The sequence below is a fragment of the Cinclus cinclus genome, chromosome 15, assembly GCF_963662255.1.
Source record: "Cinclus cinclus chromosome 15, bCinCin1.1, whole genome shotgun sequence".
Classification (NCBI taxonomy): Eukaryota; Metazoa; Chordata; class Aves; order Passeriformes; family Cinclidae; genus Cinclus; species Cinclus cinclus.
The window spans coordinates 13,359,552-13,376,594 of NC_085060.1; the positions used below are offsets into that span (position 1 = coordinate 13,359,552).

The following is a 17,043-nucleotide window of genomic DNA, read 5'->3' on the forward strand; positions in this document are numbered from 1 at the left end:
AGGCCACACATGGTATTGTTTCCACTAATCATGATGGCCCATTTTGTGTACTGCACAAGACCAAACCAGAAAAGCAATAAAGGGATAGGAGTTATTTGTCAGAAAGGCAAGAAACAGAGGAAAAAAGGCTACTCAGATTTCCTTCTCCTTAAATAAGTGGGCTAAATGCTTCTACAACTCTTCCTGCAACCCCTTACAATTAATTTCTATGGACACTTCTGAAACACCTGCTTTCAAACAAGTTCAGTGTTCTATAACTTACTTGTCAAATTGAGTCTCAAAAACAGAGTCTAAATTACACTTTGTCCAAGAGGCAATTTCGTCTGGGTCAGCAATTTCCAAATTTTGTATCAGTGTTCACTCCACCAGGATAATTTGGACATGCCTTCTGCACCTCTGGTTTGAGAGTCACCACATTGGTGGAAGCAACACACAGGCCCTGCAGGACATGTCCTGCAAAGAAGGTAAAAGGGTGGCTGAGAGAGCAATCTGAAGTGAAGTGATATTAAAAGCATGAGAAGGTTCTTCAATTAAGCATGACAGAATAAACTGTCAGCAGATCCATGGAAGCTACAGGGGGAGATGAAGTCCATGGCTGGAAGCACTTGCTCAGCCTATTCTCAACAAAATACCACTGGAGAGATTCAGCATCTTCCAGCTATCGTCTTTTAACTCCGTGAGTCACCACCTTCTCCAGCCCAACACCTCCCTAGCAACACCTTCGACACCCTATTCTCTGTGATTCAGGAGCTCCAGAGATAGGAAAATGCCAACTATTTCATCCATGTACAGGCTGCCCCGGAGTTTGAAACCTGCACCCTTTCAAAACAAGCTTTTCAACTCATTCCTACTGCCTTGAGTTTGCTGCCCTGACACTGTCCTCATCTTGGCATCAGAAAGTCAGAAAAATCCAGAGGGGTCAAAAGCAGGTTTTGTTCTAAAGACAGTATGTCAGAACCCCTTGTCCATGTGATTCAGCCACCTGCTTTTCTTTGAACAATGAAACTGGGCATGATCAAAGACCTGCAAAGGATATGAGTCATGTTTCTGTGAAGATACCTGATCACAGCTCATTCATCCTCCCTGTAATTAATGCAACTTTAAAAAATAATTCTATAATTTACATACAAACCCTAATTGTAGGCTACTTCTCTTGGACCAGATATTTCAGTCTGTGGACAAAACCTCCAAATGAATTCGAGGCAGAAAGCTGCAATACACATTCACTGGAAAACACCACTTCTCATTGAGTTGTTTTTTTTTGCTGTACAGGATGAACCCCAGCTTCAAAGTCAACATCTTATCTTTGTGAGTTACCCAGTTATCAATAAGACTGCCTGCAAATATTGTGAATAGTAGAATTCATGCTACTGCTGAACACTTAACAGGAGCAATTTGTTCACTGACCTAAACTTTTACATGTACTACTGAATAAGTTTTTCGAAGTTGCATCCCCAACTGCACAGAATCACTAGGTTGGAAGAGACCTTCAAGATCAACGAGTCCAACCCATGCCCTAACACCTCAACTAGACCATGGCACCAAGTGCACAAACATAAGCAGCTCACAAGGCTGCTGAAAGCAGCAGTTCTGCCATCTGTCTGCTTATTCCCACCTCACACTTTTGCAGGCACAAATGTTTGTGAAGCCAAGCAATGATCCAGAGAGAACCAAACTCTGTAACCAATCAGGGAAAAATATAAAATTATTGTTAGATCATTTCTTGATCTATACAACCATGCATGCTGGCATAAGCATGGGAATAAACAGAAATTACAAAATTTTAATGATGTGCCACTTTCTGAAGTCTAGAAGTTCAGAAGTTGATGCAGCAACTTTTCACCAGGTCTAGCAACTAAATCTGAAGAACACATAAGAATTTCAGAAAAATTAAAATAATTTGACTTAGTTTGCAATCATGTTGTTGCTAAAGTAAGAACCGGGAGGAAAAAAGTGATCTACTGCTTGCTAAGAGGAATCAAACTGCTTACTGGAAAACATCAGTGCTGAGATCTTCACCCCTGCCTCAGTTTCCTCCACTAATAAAACACAGTAGAACTAATCCGTTCAACAAACATTCTGCAATACAGAAAAAAATCCATAACACCAAGGTAATACTGTTACAGAGACACAGACAGAATTAAACTCTCTTACAGCAATGAAAGAGTGAAACAGCACAAAGCTGATGTTGCAACCTATAGTTGTCTGGCATGGAGAACAGACACAGGACAATGCACAGCAAAATGGCTACTCAGAGCAGCAGCTGGTATCTACAAAAGGGACAGACATGGATTTGCAAAAGACCTGGGTAAAGAAACTCACATTGGAGTCTCCCTGCCCTCCTTTCATTATTGGTACTCTGATGAAATCACATAGCAGTTATGAAGAGCATATAGGGAAGACTTGCTGGGGTGGCAGGTTAAGTAGGAATCCACAGAGCTGGGTTATGACAGCAGCTGAAAGTATGCAAGAGAGGTACAGATCCTGGGTGTTAGAACGACAAGGACTACAAGCAAGATTATTAATACATTGCATTTTCAAACACCAAGAAGCATACACTACATCTCACTAATAAACACAGAACTGCACAGTAACTGTTTGGATTGGTGAAGGTGCATGAGGGTCCAGGACACACACGAAAAATTTGTATTTAGTAAGTACTGAGAAAGCACAGGCTTTCACAAACTTGATAGTCATGCTATACATAAGAGGGAAAAGTGACATGCACTCTGGTGGACCAACACGGTCGAGTCTCAGCCGGAGCTTGGAAACTCACCACATGAGCTCCATTCCATTTAAAAGTAAACCAGTGGAAACTCAATTTCAACAATCCCTTACATTAACTATGCAATCAAATGGATCATGCAGCAACTCGGTAGCTCATCCCAGCTGAGAGGAAGTAATTTCCTGTCAGAGAGAAGTTACTCCCTGAAGTGTCTGAGCTCTATCTGCAGCAGCATGCCGGACTCCCCGGCACAGGCAGGCTGCAGGCGCTGACATGCTGGGCAATACCTGGCGGGTCACTCCTGAAGGCGGTGGGGCACAGGGTTCAAGACAAACATTGAACAAGAGTGGCCAGGGATGGGAATAAAACAGGCCCTTGTTGGACACTCTTGCAAGGAAGCTTGGGAGGCAGAAGGAGGATGGGAGTAGCAGGTGTTTATGTGATCTGTTCAAAACTCTGGGAATTTGATGTGGTGGATTACTCTGGGACTCGGGATGTCTAAGACTGGGTTATCCTCAGGAGTCATTACAAGGCAAGGACTCTGCACGATATGAGACCGAAGTAGTGTTACAAGTGCCTGGCACAGGGAATGTACAGGTACACCAGTGTTCACAAATCTGGTATTCGCACGACAGGGCTTTTACACTGGGTACTCACCATCCAACGCTGGAGGAGAGGCTCACTCATGCAGAACACATGAGCAGCAAGAGGCTGCCTAGTTAGGGGTCCCAGTAAGGACTACCGGTGAAACGAGCGGGGAGCGGGCTACTCGGGCGCTGCGGAACACAAGCCCACGAGCGGGGAGAGGGCACTGCCCACGGAGCACGGCGGCCAGAGGTAGCGACGGAACCCAGTCACAAAGGCGGCCGCTCGGAGCAGGGCGCTGCCAGGGCTGTGAGGGATCACGGGGGAGATGCCTCCAGCGAGCCCCCGGCGCGACGGGCCAAGAGGGATCGGGGAGGGGTGGCGGACAGCGCGGCGCTGGCCGAGGCGAGCGCGGCGCGGGAGGGCAGCGCGACTCCCGGGGAGCGGGGGCGCCCGCGGGTCGGGCCCGGGGACAGGCGTAGGGCCAGGCGAGGACAGCGGCCGGGCAGCGGCAGCGGGGAAGGTGCCGGGCGGGAGGCGGGAGCCGGCGGGGAGGGAGGGACGGAGGGCGCCCGGCCAGGGGGGAGCCGGGCGGGACGGGCGCGCACGAGGCGCCCACGCGGGCGGTCGCGGCGATACTCACTATGGGTCGTTGGTGAAGCGGGGGCTCCGCGGGGGCTGGTATCCGTACAGGTGGCAGTAAAGCACATCGAAGCAGAAGCAGCACATCTCGGCCGACACCACCATCTTCCTGCAGCCGGGCCCGCCGGAGCCGGGGGAGGCGAGCAGCGAGGACGCCGGCGGGGAGAGGCCGGCGGGGCCCCCGCCACAGCTGGGCGGCAGCGGCGGGGACAGGGCGCAGCCGGCGGCGCCCCCCGCCAGCCCCCCGAGGCCGTTCAGGCGGGGGCCCCCCGGCGGGGGCAGCGCCCCCGGCTCGCCCCCCGCCGCCGCCGCCCCGCCGCAGTGGGAGCCGCCGCCGCCACCCGGACCGGCCGAGCCCGAGGGAGGGGAGCTGGAGAGTTTCTGCTTCTTCACCCCGCAGCAACCCGCCGCCATCTTGGAGCCGTCTCCCCCCACGCAGCGCTTCCGACCCATGGCGGGGGGGCCGGCCGGCCGGCCGGGGGACGTGCGGCGGCCTGCTCCGCCTCCTGCCGCGCCCGCTTCGCCTGCACGGGGAGGGGGCGGGAAAGGGAAGGATGAATGAGGAGCGAGAGGGAGAGGAGGATCGGCGGGAAGGGGGAGGAGGTAAGAAGAGACAGAGAGAGCTGCGTTAGAGCGACCCGGTGAGCGGCCCCGGCGGCCAGGGCCGGGCCTGAGGGGGCAGCGCGGCCCACAGGTGTGGCGGCCTTTCCCCTCCCCTGCACAGGCCGAGCCGCCCCTCTCGCTTTTCCCCCGCGCTTTATCTCCTCCTTCTTCCAGGGAAGTGGAACGACTCCACCTCGCGTGCTAAAAAAAAAAAAAAAAAAAAAAAAAAAAAAAAAAAAAAAAAAAAAAAAAAAAAAAAATAGCCCACAAACCCAAGCTCTGCAGGCGCCGCACGGCAGAAGCAAAGCCCTTGAGATGGTTAAAAACACCCCGCTAAATAATTCAAGTGACCTGAAATGCCTTCTTCTGTGTTGGAGCCGCCAGGCTAGGAGGCTGGAACGAGTGCTTGGATGCAGCTATTAAGCATGCAATCGTGATGGCTAAAAGCCACTGGCTTTAGATGTACATATATATATATATATTTAAATTACAGCTTTAGCAATTACTTCACAAGCAGTAAATAGCAGCTCGGAGCGTAGGCCCGCAGCTGCAGAGCCAGCAGCCATGACCCGGTGAAACCACGGCCCTCAGTGCTGGCAGCCCGGGAGGGACCTTTAGGGAAGGGGAGTCCAGAGGAAAAAGGATACGAGCTCCTGCTGTTCTCCAGAAACCAAAACTTAAGCTAATTAAGGAGGGGAAATACGTTTTATATTACTGTTTTACGTTAGCCTTGCATATAGATATATCTGAATGGATGGAGAGACTTGCAAACGGCCATAAAGTGCCTCAAAATCTGTATGTATATTTAGAAAGTAACACCTCACTCCTCAGTGTTATGCAGCCATCTCTGGCATGGGATGTAACAGTTGTTTAATATAGAATAGCAGCACTATAGCATCAAGGAAGAAAAGAGGGTGAGGACTGCTACACAGAGTTAAAATAATACCACAAGTTTAGAGAGACAGCCTGAAATGCAGTATACAGAAAGATTTCAGTCTCAAACTACTTAAAGACTCAGTTTTACATTTCTTGTTGGAAATGGTTTCTCCAGCATCCTCATTATATTAATTTTGGCTGCATCTTAAATGATGGACTTGAAGAGAAAATCCCCAGTTACTAGATCTTTAATACTAATGGGTTAAAAGGTCCTTTGGCGGTTTCTGTCCAAATACTGGCCTAAAATCCTCTTCCTTTGACTGTGAACCATAGGCAGAAGTAAAACAGCAGAAGGGAATAATAGCAAACAGAAAGGAGAATTAGATGGTGTGAAGCAGTCTTTTCCATTTTTAAACTAATATTTGTGTTTGGAGCTGGTGAATACTTGAGAAGGGAACCCAATTATAGTCCCAAACAACTTTCAAGTTTCAAAACAAAGACAGTGTTTTCCACTTAGGGATTCATTTGTTTAAAACCAGTTAGCAGTGACACCTTCTGTTGCTTTTGGGAAAATGGTTTCTTCAGGTATTCTGTCTTTTCTCATTTTTTTTAACATCCTGTAGTATTTAACACCAATATTTATAAAAATATTCAGTAACTGCAAAAGCTTATGATACAGACAGAAATAATAATTGTTCACTCCACTGGAACAGGTATTTGGAAGGGTCATTGTAAGATTCAGAGCTAGGACTGATATCCTTCTGCAATATCAAGACTATGAATAGTGAATTATCAAGATAATGGATAGTGATAACTTCTTGATTAAATATTGTACTACAATGGTCCCTGAATCAAAGGGTAAACTAAGTATATTGCTTAATCATTAGAAACACCTTACTTTTTCCACTTCTCTTGATGTTTGCTGTATTTGCCTAAAGTTGTGCTCCTATTTTACCTCAGTGCATATAATGCATACCAAATCTCTAAAGACAACAACAAATATACAAACACAACTGTGGAAACTAGTGGAATCGGGAAGACATAGATATTATCAAATATCTTGAAGTGGAGGGAACTGCAGACTCACAAAATGCTCTTCATAGCTCAGTGGAAATTTTCCATTTCTATTTGAAGGGGCATTTATTCTTTGGATCATATGGTTTCGGTTAACTGCAACATGTTTCACTGGTCCTTTGCTTCAGTTAAGTATTTTTACATTTCTTACTATGAGAAACTCTTAATGTGTTCAGTTTCTTGAAGTACTTCTATATACTCTGCCAACTTTAGCAGATTCTTTCCTGTTGGTTGATGATGGTGCTGTGTTTTATGTGCAGTCAAATGTCCCAAGCAAACTCCGAATGAAAAATAGCTCTTTAGCAGTATCAACAGAATCAGAATGGTTGTGCAATTAGGTCAATGCAATTTAGGAGTGATGGAGCTCTTAACTATGACTTCAGCTGTTAAGCACTATTGCTCATCTCATGTTCTAAAGCCCCAAGTGATTTCAGAGAAGTCACTTGTTACAAGTAACAGATTAAAATTAATGCTTTGATTAAAAAGCACAGCTCATTATTCTTGAAAAGAGCTGTAAATTATTGTAGGAAACACAGAATTATTTGCAGAAAGATATTTTTCAGTGATCTGAACCTGCTCTGAAGGACTGCCCTTTTTAAACAAAATAATCAGAATGACTAATGTCTGAGGGAAATTGTATCCTCACAGACACGATCCAATTCCTTTTGAATCTAAGATAAAATTTGCACTGACTGTAGTAGAAGTCTGGTTGTTGTCAAGTACGCCAAAAGATCATTTATTTTTTTCCCCATTATATTTCCTACAATCTAATTAGAAGTTCAATCAACCAGAACAAGGAAACAATGAGCCAAAATTTGGCTCCATCAGTAAGCAGGAATGATATAATCCTTGCCTTATTGGTATCAATTCTTTTAATAGGCACTGGAACAGGTGAGGGATTTAAAAGGGTACTTAAAATAGCACATTTAGGCTGTTTGGCTCCATGTGCACTTCTGCAGTAGCAATGTTGGTTTAAGCAGCTCTACCTCAGCTAATTGTTCTCTTTCCTGCTCCACCCATTCTGTTGTGTTCATGCAGTTGTTCGTGCAGATGTGAGGCAGAAGATCACGTTTTAAAAACACTCTTTTCCCTCAATTATTTTTCAGCCAAATAAATTCTCCAGTCTGGTTTATATGAGGGCTGCACAAAAATATGTGTTGGCCTCTTGGAGTGGCTACACAAAATTGAAAATTAATGGCCTTGGGCAAATTAAATAGTGCTGGTGAAAAATTAGAAGATGCAGCCTAAAGCAGCATTTCACATATTTATGTGGAAAATGTCAGAGATCACAGAAACATTTCTATTTTAAATAATAGCTGAAGAAAAACAGTCGAGGAAAGATAAGGGCCTTGAATGGGAAGGAGATTCATTTTTGCTTGGAGCTGTAGAAAAGTCAGAGCCAGGCAACGAGGAAAGGGAAACAGGAAGTCCTCTTTTCAAAATACAGAATATTCCACTTTCTGAGAACTGAAGGAAATATTATACTACAAATAATTCTGTAAAAAAAAAAAAAAACTCTTCAAAGTTTGAGCTATGTAAACAGCTAGCATGTCTATGGAGTTGTTAGTTACTATTCTAGAGAAAAGTCTGTACATACATCTTCCAAAATTCAAAGATTGAAGTCTATCTCCCTACCCATCATAATGAGGTGTTTTTTTTTTTTGGATGGGCCTGCCATAAAGCTGGAAGATTTACATGCTGAAAATTCCTTTGGTCTGAGGAGTTTTCACCCATTTTAGAGTCAGTCTTGGCAACTCTTCCCGTGCTCTGCAGCCTACAAGGCATCAAAGGTGTAGCTGGAAAGAAAGTGGGTTTGGTTGTATTACTTTCTCGCATTATTCCCAAACTGGTCTATCACACTCTTGAGGCTCATGTGAGTTTTCCTCAGTATATTCTGCTTAGACAGAATATTTACTATTCTTCACTCATTTCTTCACTCTGTGTCTCAGCTGTCCCCAGGAGAAATTAGATGCAGCCCTGAACCTAGGCCAGAAAGTGTGCACAAAATCTAACAAAGTTAATGAAAGTTAACTTGTACATGTCTGAGAACAGCAATTGTTCCTACCAGTTAGAGGCCATATCCTGCTATTGTTCCATATATCAAACCCTTAATGAAGTTCCTTCTAAAAATCTTGTACAAAAAAAATCATTTCAGATATGATAACAGCCAGCAGATAAAAGGTCCTCACATGTTATTTTACTGGAATCTTGGTCCTGTTTCATATTTTGGGCCATGTAATAACTTTACCATACTGTGAATCTAATCTGTATTATTTTAAAATTTGTGTTGTTTTACAGACATTTTTCACTCCGATGTGAATTTAGAGTTTGGTCCTGTTAAACCATCTGGGCTTGCACTGCAAAACTGAGCATTAGTCTGGGCATTAAAAAAAAACCACAACAAAACAAACAAACACCCGACTAAATAAACCCTCCAAAACAAACAAATAAACCAAAAAATCACCATGCATTCCAAAATGTTATTTGTCAAAGTAAATGATCTAGGACTGAACAATTTCTGAACCAGAGATAAAAGTATTAAGTGTGTCAATGGAGTCAGAAAAATTATTTAATTAAAAAATTAAAGATCAAAGCACTTGTAATAAATGGAAGGTGAGACTAGTAGTAGCTTTTTAATGGAATTCTTTCAAACTAATTCTGTGAGCTGCAATGTTCCTCAAGTATTATGTTAATGCCATATCCTATCCTCTTTCAATGTATTTTTCCACTGTACAGTGACAAAAGGAGATGTAGTTTACACAGCTGTATTCTCAGTATGAATTCACCATCACTTCACTGAGGTCAGTGGAGCTACAGCGATTTGTGTTAGCTGATACATTAATAATAAGCCTTAGGATATATTTTTTGACATGGCTGTTTGTAGTTGGTCTCCTTCACAAAATGTTTGCCACTGCTGTGGAGAACCATTTGTATTAATAGCATTTCTCAATTCTGAAGAGTCTGAGCTTTAAGAGCTGTAAGTTAATTAGAACAACATTGGTGTCTGTTTATCCAGTGCAGTTATACAGACACAACTAATGAACCTCAAAAACAGTCAAATAGGACACAACAATTGAGATGTACTAGGAAAAAAATGGAATCATTGATTTCCAAGTGTATGAGGAGATTAGGAAGATAAAGTGTGTGGTGATGTTTTGCTAAGAATTAAAATCTGATCAGGACACCACAATTAAAAGCCTGCCCATTCCTAAGAGTTGCAGTAAACCTTTAGCCATCCTAAGGGGCCAGCATCTGATTTTATGTCTCATGTAAAAATACCAAAATGAAACTTTCATATAAATTTAGTTAATGAAAGGAGCAGCAATTTCAGAAAAGAGATTAATGTTAACAATACCAATTGATTATTAATGATATTAATTGATGAGGATGACAGAAATGTTCCCATGTAAGGAAGCCAACAGGCATAAATTCTGATCTTCCTTTTGTTATGAGACTGTATTGAGCTTCCTTTTTCAGGTGTTATTTGATTTTCTTGTGAAATTATTTGGTTTCTTCTGGCTGCTGCTTTTGCTAGCTTTCTGCACATGTTAGCTTGCTTTTGGTGTTTAGGAATTCCACCTCCATTCCTCTAATGTCCAGTTCTTAGCTCAGGTTCATGCTCCCTTTCTCTGGTATTTTACACTGTTCAGATAGCATCTCTCTGTTCCTTTCAGAGAAAAGAGATATATTGTTCTTTTCTCCACAGACTGAAAAACTTTTTTCTTTAGGCTTTGTGAGCGGTGAAAACTCAGTGAATCCTTCTCCTACAGTCTACCATTGTCAGTTCTGTAAAATAATCTGTGAATTTTAAGGTTGGCCAAGGACTATTTCCACTGTTCCAGGTGGAAACATGTAGACACTTGATACTGGATTTGTTTAATTTCTCCTAAGGTAATATTTTGGCTATTGTTTTGAAAGTGTTCATTAGTAGACTATTGCAGCTTCTAAAAATATGTAGGCAGGGCATTCAAGAATTTTTCTATATTTGGTATTGTAATACATTGTGCCTTAGGTTGCAGTATAGGTTGTGACTGTATTCTATCACCATGTGTTGAAACTAGGTGGGACAGTGATCCTATTCTCTGCTAATACACCATCTGTTAAAACCAGGTCAGCAGTCATTATCTTTCCCACAACCCATCCTTCCTCTAGGAGGATATCAGCTGTTAATGGACCATTGAGTCCATGACTGATAAAATTACATCATCCATTGTGAGATGCTCAACCCAGGGGGAGGAGCTAAACCTTTCCTACCCAGATAAAAAACTGAGATTTGGAGCACCAAGGCAGCCTTTTTTCCACTGGATTCCAGAGGAAAACCAGACCCTTCTACATCATCACTGGAGCTTTGGAGGAGAACTGCACCCTTCTACAGGAGCACTGCTTCAACAGAACCACATCTGTCACTGCAGGAGGGCTGCAGCCACCATTTAATGGGACTGCTACCAACACCCTGACAGGTGTCAGGTTGTATTCTGGCTCTGTCAGTGTTTTGTATCTTTGTAATGCTGTATTTCTATTTTAATTTTCCTAGTAAAGAACTGTTATTCCTATTCCCATATCTTTGCCCGAGAGCCCCTTAATTTCAAAATTATAATAATTTGGAGGGAGGGGGTTTATATTCTCCATTTCAAAGAGAGGCTCCTGCCTTTTTTAGCAGACACCTGTCTTTCAAACCATGACACGTTGCTATTTATCAAGTGTATTTTTTTCCTTTCTGCCTAGAAGTATCAGCATTCGTTATACTCAATGCCTAGATTACTTACCCTTATATCTTCAAGTGCTTCTGATCTGTACATGTCACCCTGAATGATATGTTGATCCTCCTTTCTGTGACTGCTTTGATGAAATCACCATTTGTGTCACTTCGTTGCACTTCTCTCTTCTGTGCAAAATAAATGCCAGTGTTCTGCCATAAAGTTGCTGGTCCTTCAGCACTATGAACTGCTAAAACCACTCAGTACTTTGTCTTAAAAGAGACTTGATATAAATTGAATTTTAGTTAAGAGCAGCTGTTACCCTCTGTGGCAAAAAGCCAGCAGGGCTCCAGAGAAGCCCTTGTCACTGCAGTTGTTCCCTTTCCTCACTGGCACATCATCAGGGCAGCCCCAGTGTGGCTGATGCTCAGCCTCACCCTCACCCCATCTGCTTTCACGTATGCAGTCCTGCAAATTCTTCTTTTCTTTCTAGTGGCTAGGAAAAGCCAAACAGCTCATGTGCACCAAATCCTAACTCTTTTATCTTTGTGGCTTTAGAGGGGACTAGCAATCCTGAATCCCAGCTCCTGCAAGTTTCTGAATAAAAATTGGATCTGTTGGAACTGGTAGAATTTAGGGCCTCACTTATTCATAGTTAGATTTTCATTAGTTTTATTGCTTCCTTTCTGTAGAAGTCATGTTCTCCAACATATTTTCTCATTTCTTTCTATTGCAAAAGTCAATTCTCTTTTCAGACATGTATAAATCAAATTACTCCAGTGCAGTGAATAGAATTTCACTGTTACAGAATGATGAGTTCAAACCCAGGCTTTTTAAACCGGTAGGTCCCTTATAAATTGAATGATTTTTCAGTTTCTAGGCCTCCTGAGCTGTCCTCTGTTTTCAAGGAAAGTGGTATTTTTATAGATCAGTATCCGTCCCCACAAAACTTTTTCTTCCCATTTTTGTTATCTCCCACATTTGTATTCTCTCTCTGGGGAAGGGTCTTCAGGCTGCCTGCTGGTGGTGATAATTTCTGTCATAGTTGTTTAATGTATAAAATAAACACATTGCATTAATTGTGAATAAAGAGCAGCTGATAAACATGCAGAGTTCAGAAGTCTTGCCTCTCTTGTGCACTCTTCCTTTCATTCACAATTCTGATATGCCTTTTTCACATTGTCCATATAACTCAGTCTGCCGTTACAGCAAGTAAAAGTGGATCATTTGTTTTTAATGTGATAATTATTTAAATAAAGTAAAACATATTTTAGAAGATTAAAGAAGATACTATTTCTTCAACTATGAAAGAAGTCATACCGTTCAGCTAGCACTGTTGTTTATTGTTTCCTGCTAACCATTATAAAAGTTGAAGCTACAGTTTTTAACATCTGAAAATACCTGTGATCATCAAGATTTGTATCTGAGCTTTGATTTTCATGGGTTTTTTTCTCAGTTGTTTCTTCATGGTTAATATTCTAGTGATCTACTGACTGCCAGAGATTGCACAATAATAAAATTTTTGATTTAAATACCATACTTATGATTTGAGGAAATAATTATTTCCATTCTTAATACTAAAAAAATCCTTGTTACTTCAAATCTCTCCTTGTGTATTTTAGAGTAAATCTATAAGCATTTTGATCTACAGGCTCCAATTATAAATTCTGGGTTTATTATAATCTCCATTTAAACTGCATCTCAATAATAATTCATTTGTTTTGATTAGCATTTCTAAAAAGGGTTTCAAGATGGGAAGTATCCCTGTGACACAGTTGTGGAGAATCCTAGCACATCATGTCAGATCTAAGGCACTGAACTATTTCAAGGCTATCCATTCATGGATCCATTCCAGCTAATGCTCAGTTTAGATTAGGGATATAGAAGAAATTTGAAAATAATTTAATAACAAATCCTATGTGTATAGCTCTTTAAAAAAAATTACGTAAGAGTTTGAATTCTGTTTTTCCATTGCCTAACTTTGTCATTGTTTTCACAGGTCAAAGTCCAGGTGTCCAATGTCATCACATTCAGATTCTGCCATGACCTGTAAGTCTCTCACATCTAAATCTTCTATTGCAATAGAGCAGCTGCCTAAAAACTGTCAAGGAATACTGAAATATGTCTTTCATTGAACTATCATTAATCAATATATATTTGATATGGCTTGTCTTGTTATGTTAAATCCATGTCATTCAAGCATATATGCCTATAGTATAACTCATCTAATTTTTAAAATACTATCTTATTATAATCTCATTCATTGCATTTGAAATGGAAGACATAGCTTATCAAATCTGCTTCTGTTTCTAGAGGTACACTTACTGTAACACTAGTTCACTTTCTATTTAAATCTGAACTGAAGGTTATCAAAGAAAAATATTACATTTGCCCTTTGATGAACAATTACCAAGCATTACATGTTCAGAGTAAAAAATGGATAACATTTTATTTAATGAGTCCACTAACTAATAGTGAATTAGAATAAAACTCCCATGGGGACATATTTGACATTCACATGAATAACAGATGAGTTCATTATGATCCCCGGCTTATAAAATAAATGGCAAATGAATTCATAATTATTAAGTATTTAAAAGTAACATTCCTCCAAAAGATAAAACTCTACATTAAGTACCCAGCTGTGGTTCACCTGCAGGGCTTTAAAGAACCTGAAATGAAGTGGTACCACAAATGATTTGGTCACTTGCCACATTGTTTAACTACTTGGTTGCCAAAATAATGAAGATTTGAAAGCTAGTTAATGCCTTTGAATTAATTCTGAAAGTTTGAGATTAATCTTTCTTCCAAAGCAGAGAATAGAGATTAGATACATGGTGCATGAAAGGATTATGCTGGGTCTATGTATAAAGAGGAGGATTACAGCACATATGGCTACTGACATGTACTCGTGTTTTAAAGTGCCTGTGGGCATCTCATTTGAAATATGTACTAGAATTGAATTTTGTTGGATTTTTGTTGTTGTTGTTGTTGTTGTTGATAGATACGTGACTTTATATATGACAAATACCATTCAGGACAGTTATTTTGCTAGAAGTGACATTCTCAAATACTTGTCAGGCTGTCACATTAGCATACAGCTCACAGCCAGGCAGGAAACAGCTCTTCCATGAACTGAACCTCTGTCCTGTGATGACACTAATAGCACAGGGTCCCAAATGTTGCCTTGTCTGCTAAGCAGAGAGGGAAGTAAGTGATGCTGAGAACAAAGTCAAGAGAACAGCATAGAGAACTTGCAGAGAAGGAGAAGGGGGATAAATAAAATCCTTTTCTTTGTACTACCTGCACCAAGAGCATATATAGAAAACGGATGAGAAGTAGACCAAGTTAAGACTGTTCTAACTGCTGTCAGCACCAAAGAAATGCAAAATTCTTGTGTCCCCAAATCGTACATTGTATAAATAACATTGATGGAGTGAAGAAGATAGTTATCTTCTGTATAAATTCTGAGCCCTTGGGTAGCCTTCCTTGGTTATCCAAGGAGCAGAGAAATAATGCCATATGAGATACATTATCATTAATATAATGTCGTATTCCTTTTCCCAGTATAGAGGTAAGGAGATGTATAAAATACCTTGTGTACATGCAGATTTTAAAGTAACATTGCTCCCACATTTTTCCAAGCTCCCTCTCCTTAGCAACAGCTAAGACTCTAACACAGTTGTGTTGCCATTGACTGTGTTGTCAGGCTGATCAGGAGGGGAAAAAAGCCACAGCAGATTTGCTCATATTTTATTTCACTCAGAGGTCTGAAGATGCCATCAGGTGGACTTCATAAGACCTAGGCTGTGGGCTTGAGAAAAGGTGCTGTAAAACCAAAAAGGGCAGGGCAGGGAGGAAGTAGAGAGGGAAGGGTCTCAGGAGGGCGAGGGACATGCTGCACAGTCATGAAAATGGTCATGAAGACTAGAAATATAATAACCAAAACAGAATTCTGTAAAATAATCATACCCTTTTCTAGTCAAATTATTTAGTTCTTACTACGAGGGAAAAATTAATCAAAATATCAGAAAAGCCATTTGTACTATGCTAAGCTTGTAGAAAAATGAGGGCAATTATTTGAGAAACTGTTAATTGAAGATAAAATTATGTCTTTCTGCTTTGGAACAAGAATTACTAGATGAGCTTTAGAAATTGCATAGCTGCCAATGGAAGAATATGATTTATGCACTGCTGAATTACATTGCTTTTTATTTGAAAAGTTTTGGTGCTGTCTGATTTAACTTCTGATTTGATCTGTGTGGATAGAGTTTGGCTGTATGTCCAGACAATAAGCCTGAGCTGATGCTTCAGAGGGAGGTGAGAAATACTCAGCCTAAATCCAACAGATATAAACTAAATGTGTATCAGAGAAACTGATTGTGCTTCAGGGAAACTAACTCCTTCCTGAGCCCTGTGAATTGCTGGGTGAAGAATGTGGTTTGATATCAATTATTGCCTTAATGCAGACCTTCAATTCTTATGGGCCTCATGAGGACAATGCAGGAAACTTGTTCTGTGATGTATGAAGTGAGGGGTATGAACACTTGTATTCATACATACACGTCATACATAATTCTACATTTCAAGGAATTGTGAGATAATTAAGGAGATAAGCCATACCTGTTAATTATGCTACATATGACTTTTTTTTGTTGAAAAATAAATCCAAGTTTGGAGATTTGTTTGAGGGTTTTTTGTTTGGTGGGTTTGTTCTGGCTTTTTTTCCAAATTGATACATTATAGATCTATTACTTATAAAACTTTCAAAGTCTCTATTTTAAAACATTTAACATCTGTCAGAAAGATAATGATTTGTTTATACAGTCTTTAGAATTATAATGTATCTATGGTTGTCAGTATTTGAGGTAATAATTATTAGAAACAAGGGCACAATAAGAGAAATGCTGTGCTAGTTCTCCAAACAATGGCAAGGGAAAGTGTATATACTTTTTATAAAAATCAGATGGCATTACCTACTGTAGCCACTTTAAGGTTAAGACATCAGAAGAAAGTTTGCTTTCAAAATGTTGGATAAATCACACAAGTCAGTGTCACATCATGACTTCTCCAGTCATATGCTCCCTCACAAGGCCACTGCTGGTCATCATCCAACATCAGTGTGCAAAAAATTGGCATGACATACCTTATTAGGCAGGTTTCTGTTCATTACCAACACATTAGTAAGTTATTAGCACGTAAGTTATTCTAGTATTTGCTTGTAATTTGCTAGGTGAAACAGGGTGGCCTGTTGCACCACCTTTCTGTGGAAAAAGGGAATTCACTCCAGAAAGTAAATGAAATACTTCTTTCAATATCAGAGAACTGTGGTCACTGGGATTCCTTTTGGAAAACTGGGAAAGGAAAAGTGGTAGAAATAATTAGCACTTGGAAAGGGTGAGTCCTGACTAAGAGAATCAGAGGAACAGCCATATCTGACAAAAAAGGGCAAATCCATACGTGATTATTTTTTAAAAGAAACAGGTACAGTTGTGAGGAGATATGAATAATTTATAAGTATTAAGGTCTAGGCTTCAGAATGTACTTATTAAAAGACAAGTCTTAATCTGAATCACCTCAGTTTGTGGTATGGTATCTTGCAGCCGATAGCAAAATATGCTTGTTCTGAATCTTCTGAAACAATAATTATAGCAAGTAAATGCAACTGGCAGTGATTGAAATACTGTTAACACACTGCATTTCAAATCAAATTGCATTTGTCTACTGCTGAAATGTTCTGACAGTATTGTGCCCAAATTAGGAGTAATTGCCAATAATTTATTCACCGGAAGGTTTGCTAGTATCAGGTTTGTTTCTGTCAGATGGAGATTAAAAAATAGT

At 40.8% G+C, this 17,043-nt stretch overlaps 1 protein-coding gene and 1 long non-coding RNA gene across 2 annotated transcripts in view; one reads left to right on the forward strand and one right to left on the reverse strand.

Annotated features, from left to right (window-relative positions):
* The window catches only part of AMMECR1 (AMMECR nuclear protein 1), a 98,052-nt gene that overhangs the window by 68,571 nt on the left and 12,438 nt on the right, over positions 1-17,043 (reverse strand). The window contains 1 exon segment of the mRNA XM_062503020.1: positions 3,954-4,476. Coding sequence (XP_062359004.1) covers positions 3,954-4,476 — 523 coding nt within the window.
* LOC134050150 (uncharacterized) overlaps positions 13,228-17,043 on the forward strand; it is a 36,266-nt gene continuing 32,450 nt past the window's right edge. The window contains exon 1 of the long non-coding RNA XR_009933660.1: positions 13,228-13,251. This is a non-coding gene — a long non-coding RNA (uncharacterized LOC134050150). The remainder of the gene's footprint in view (positions 13,252-17,043) is intronic.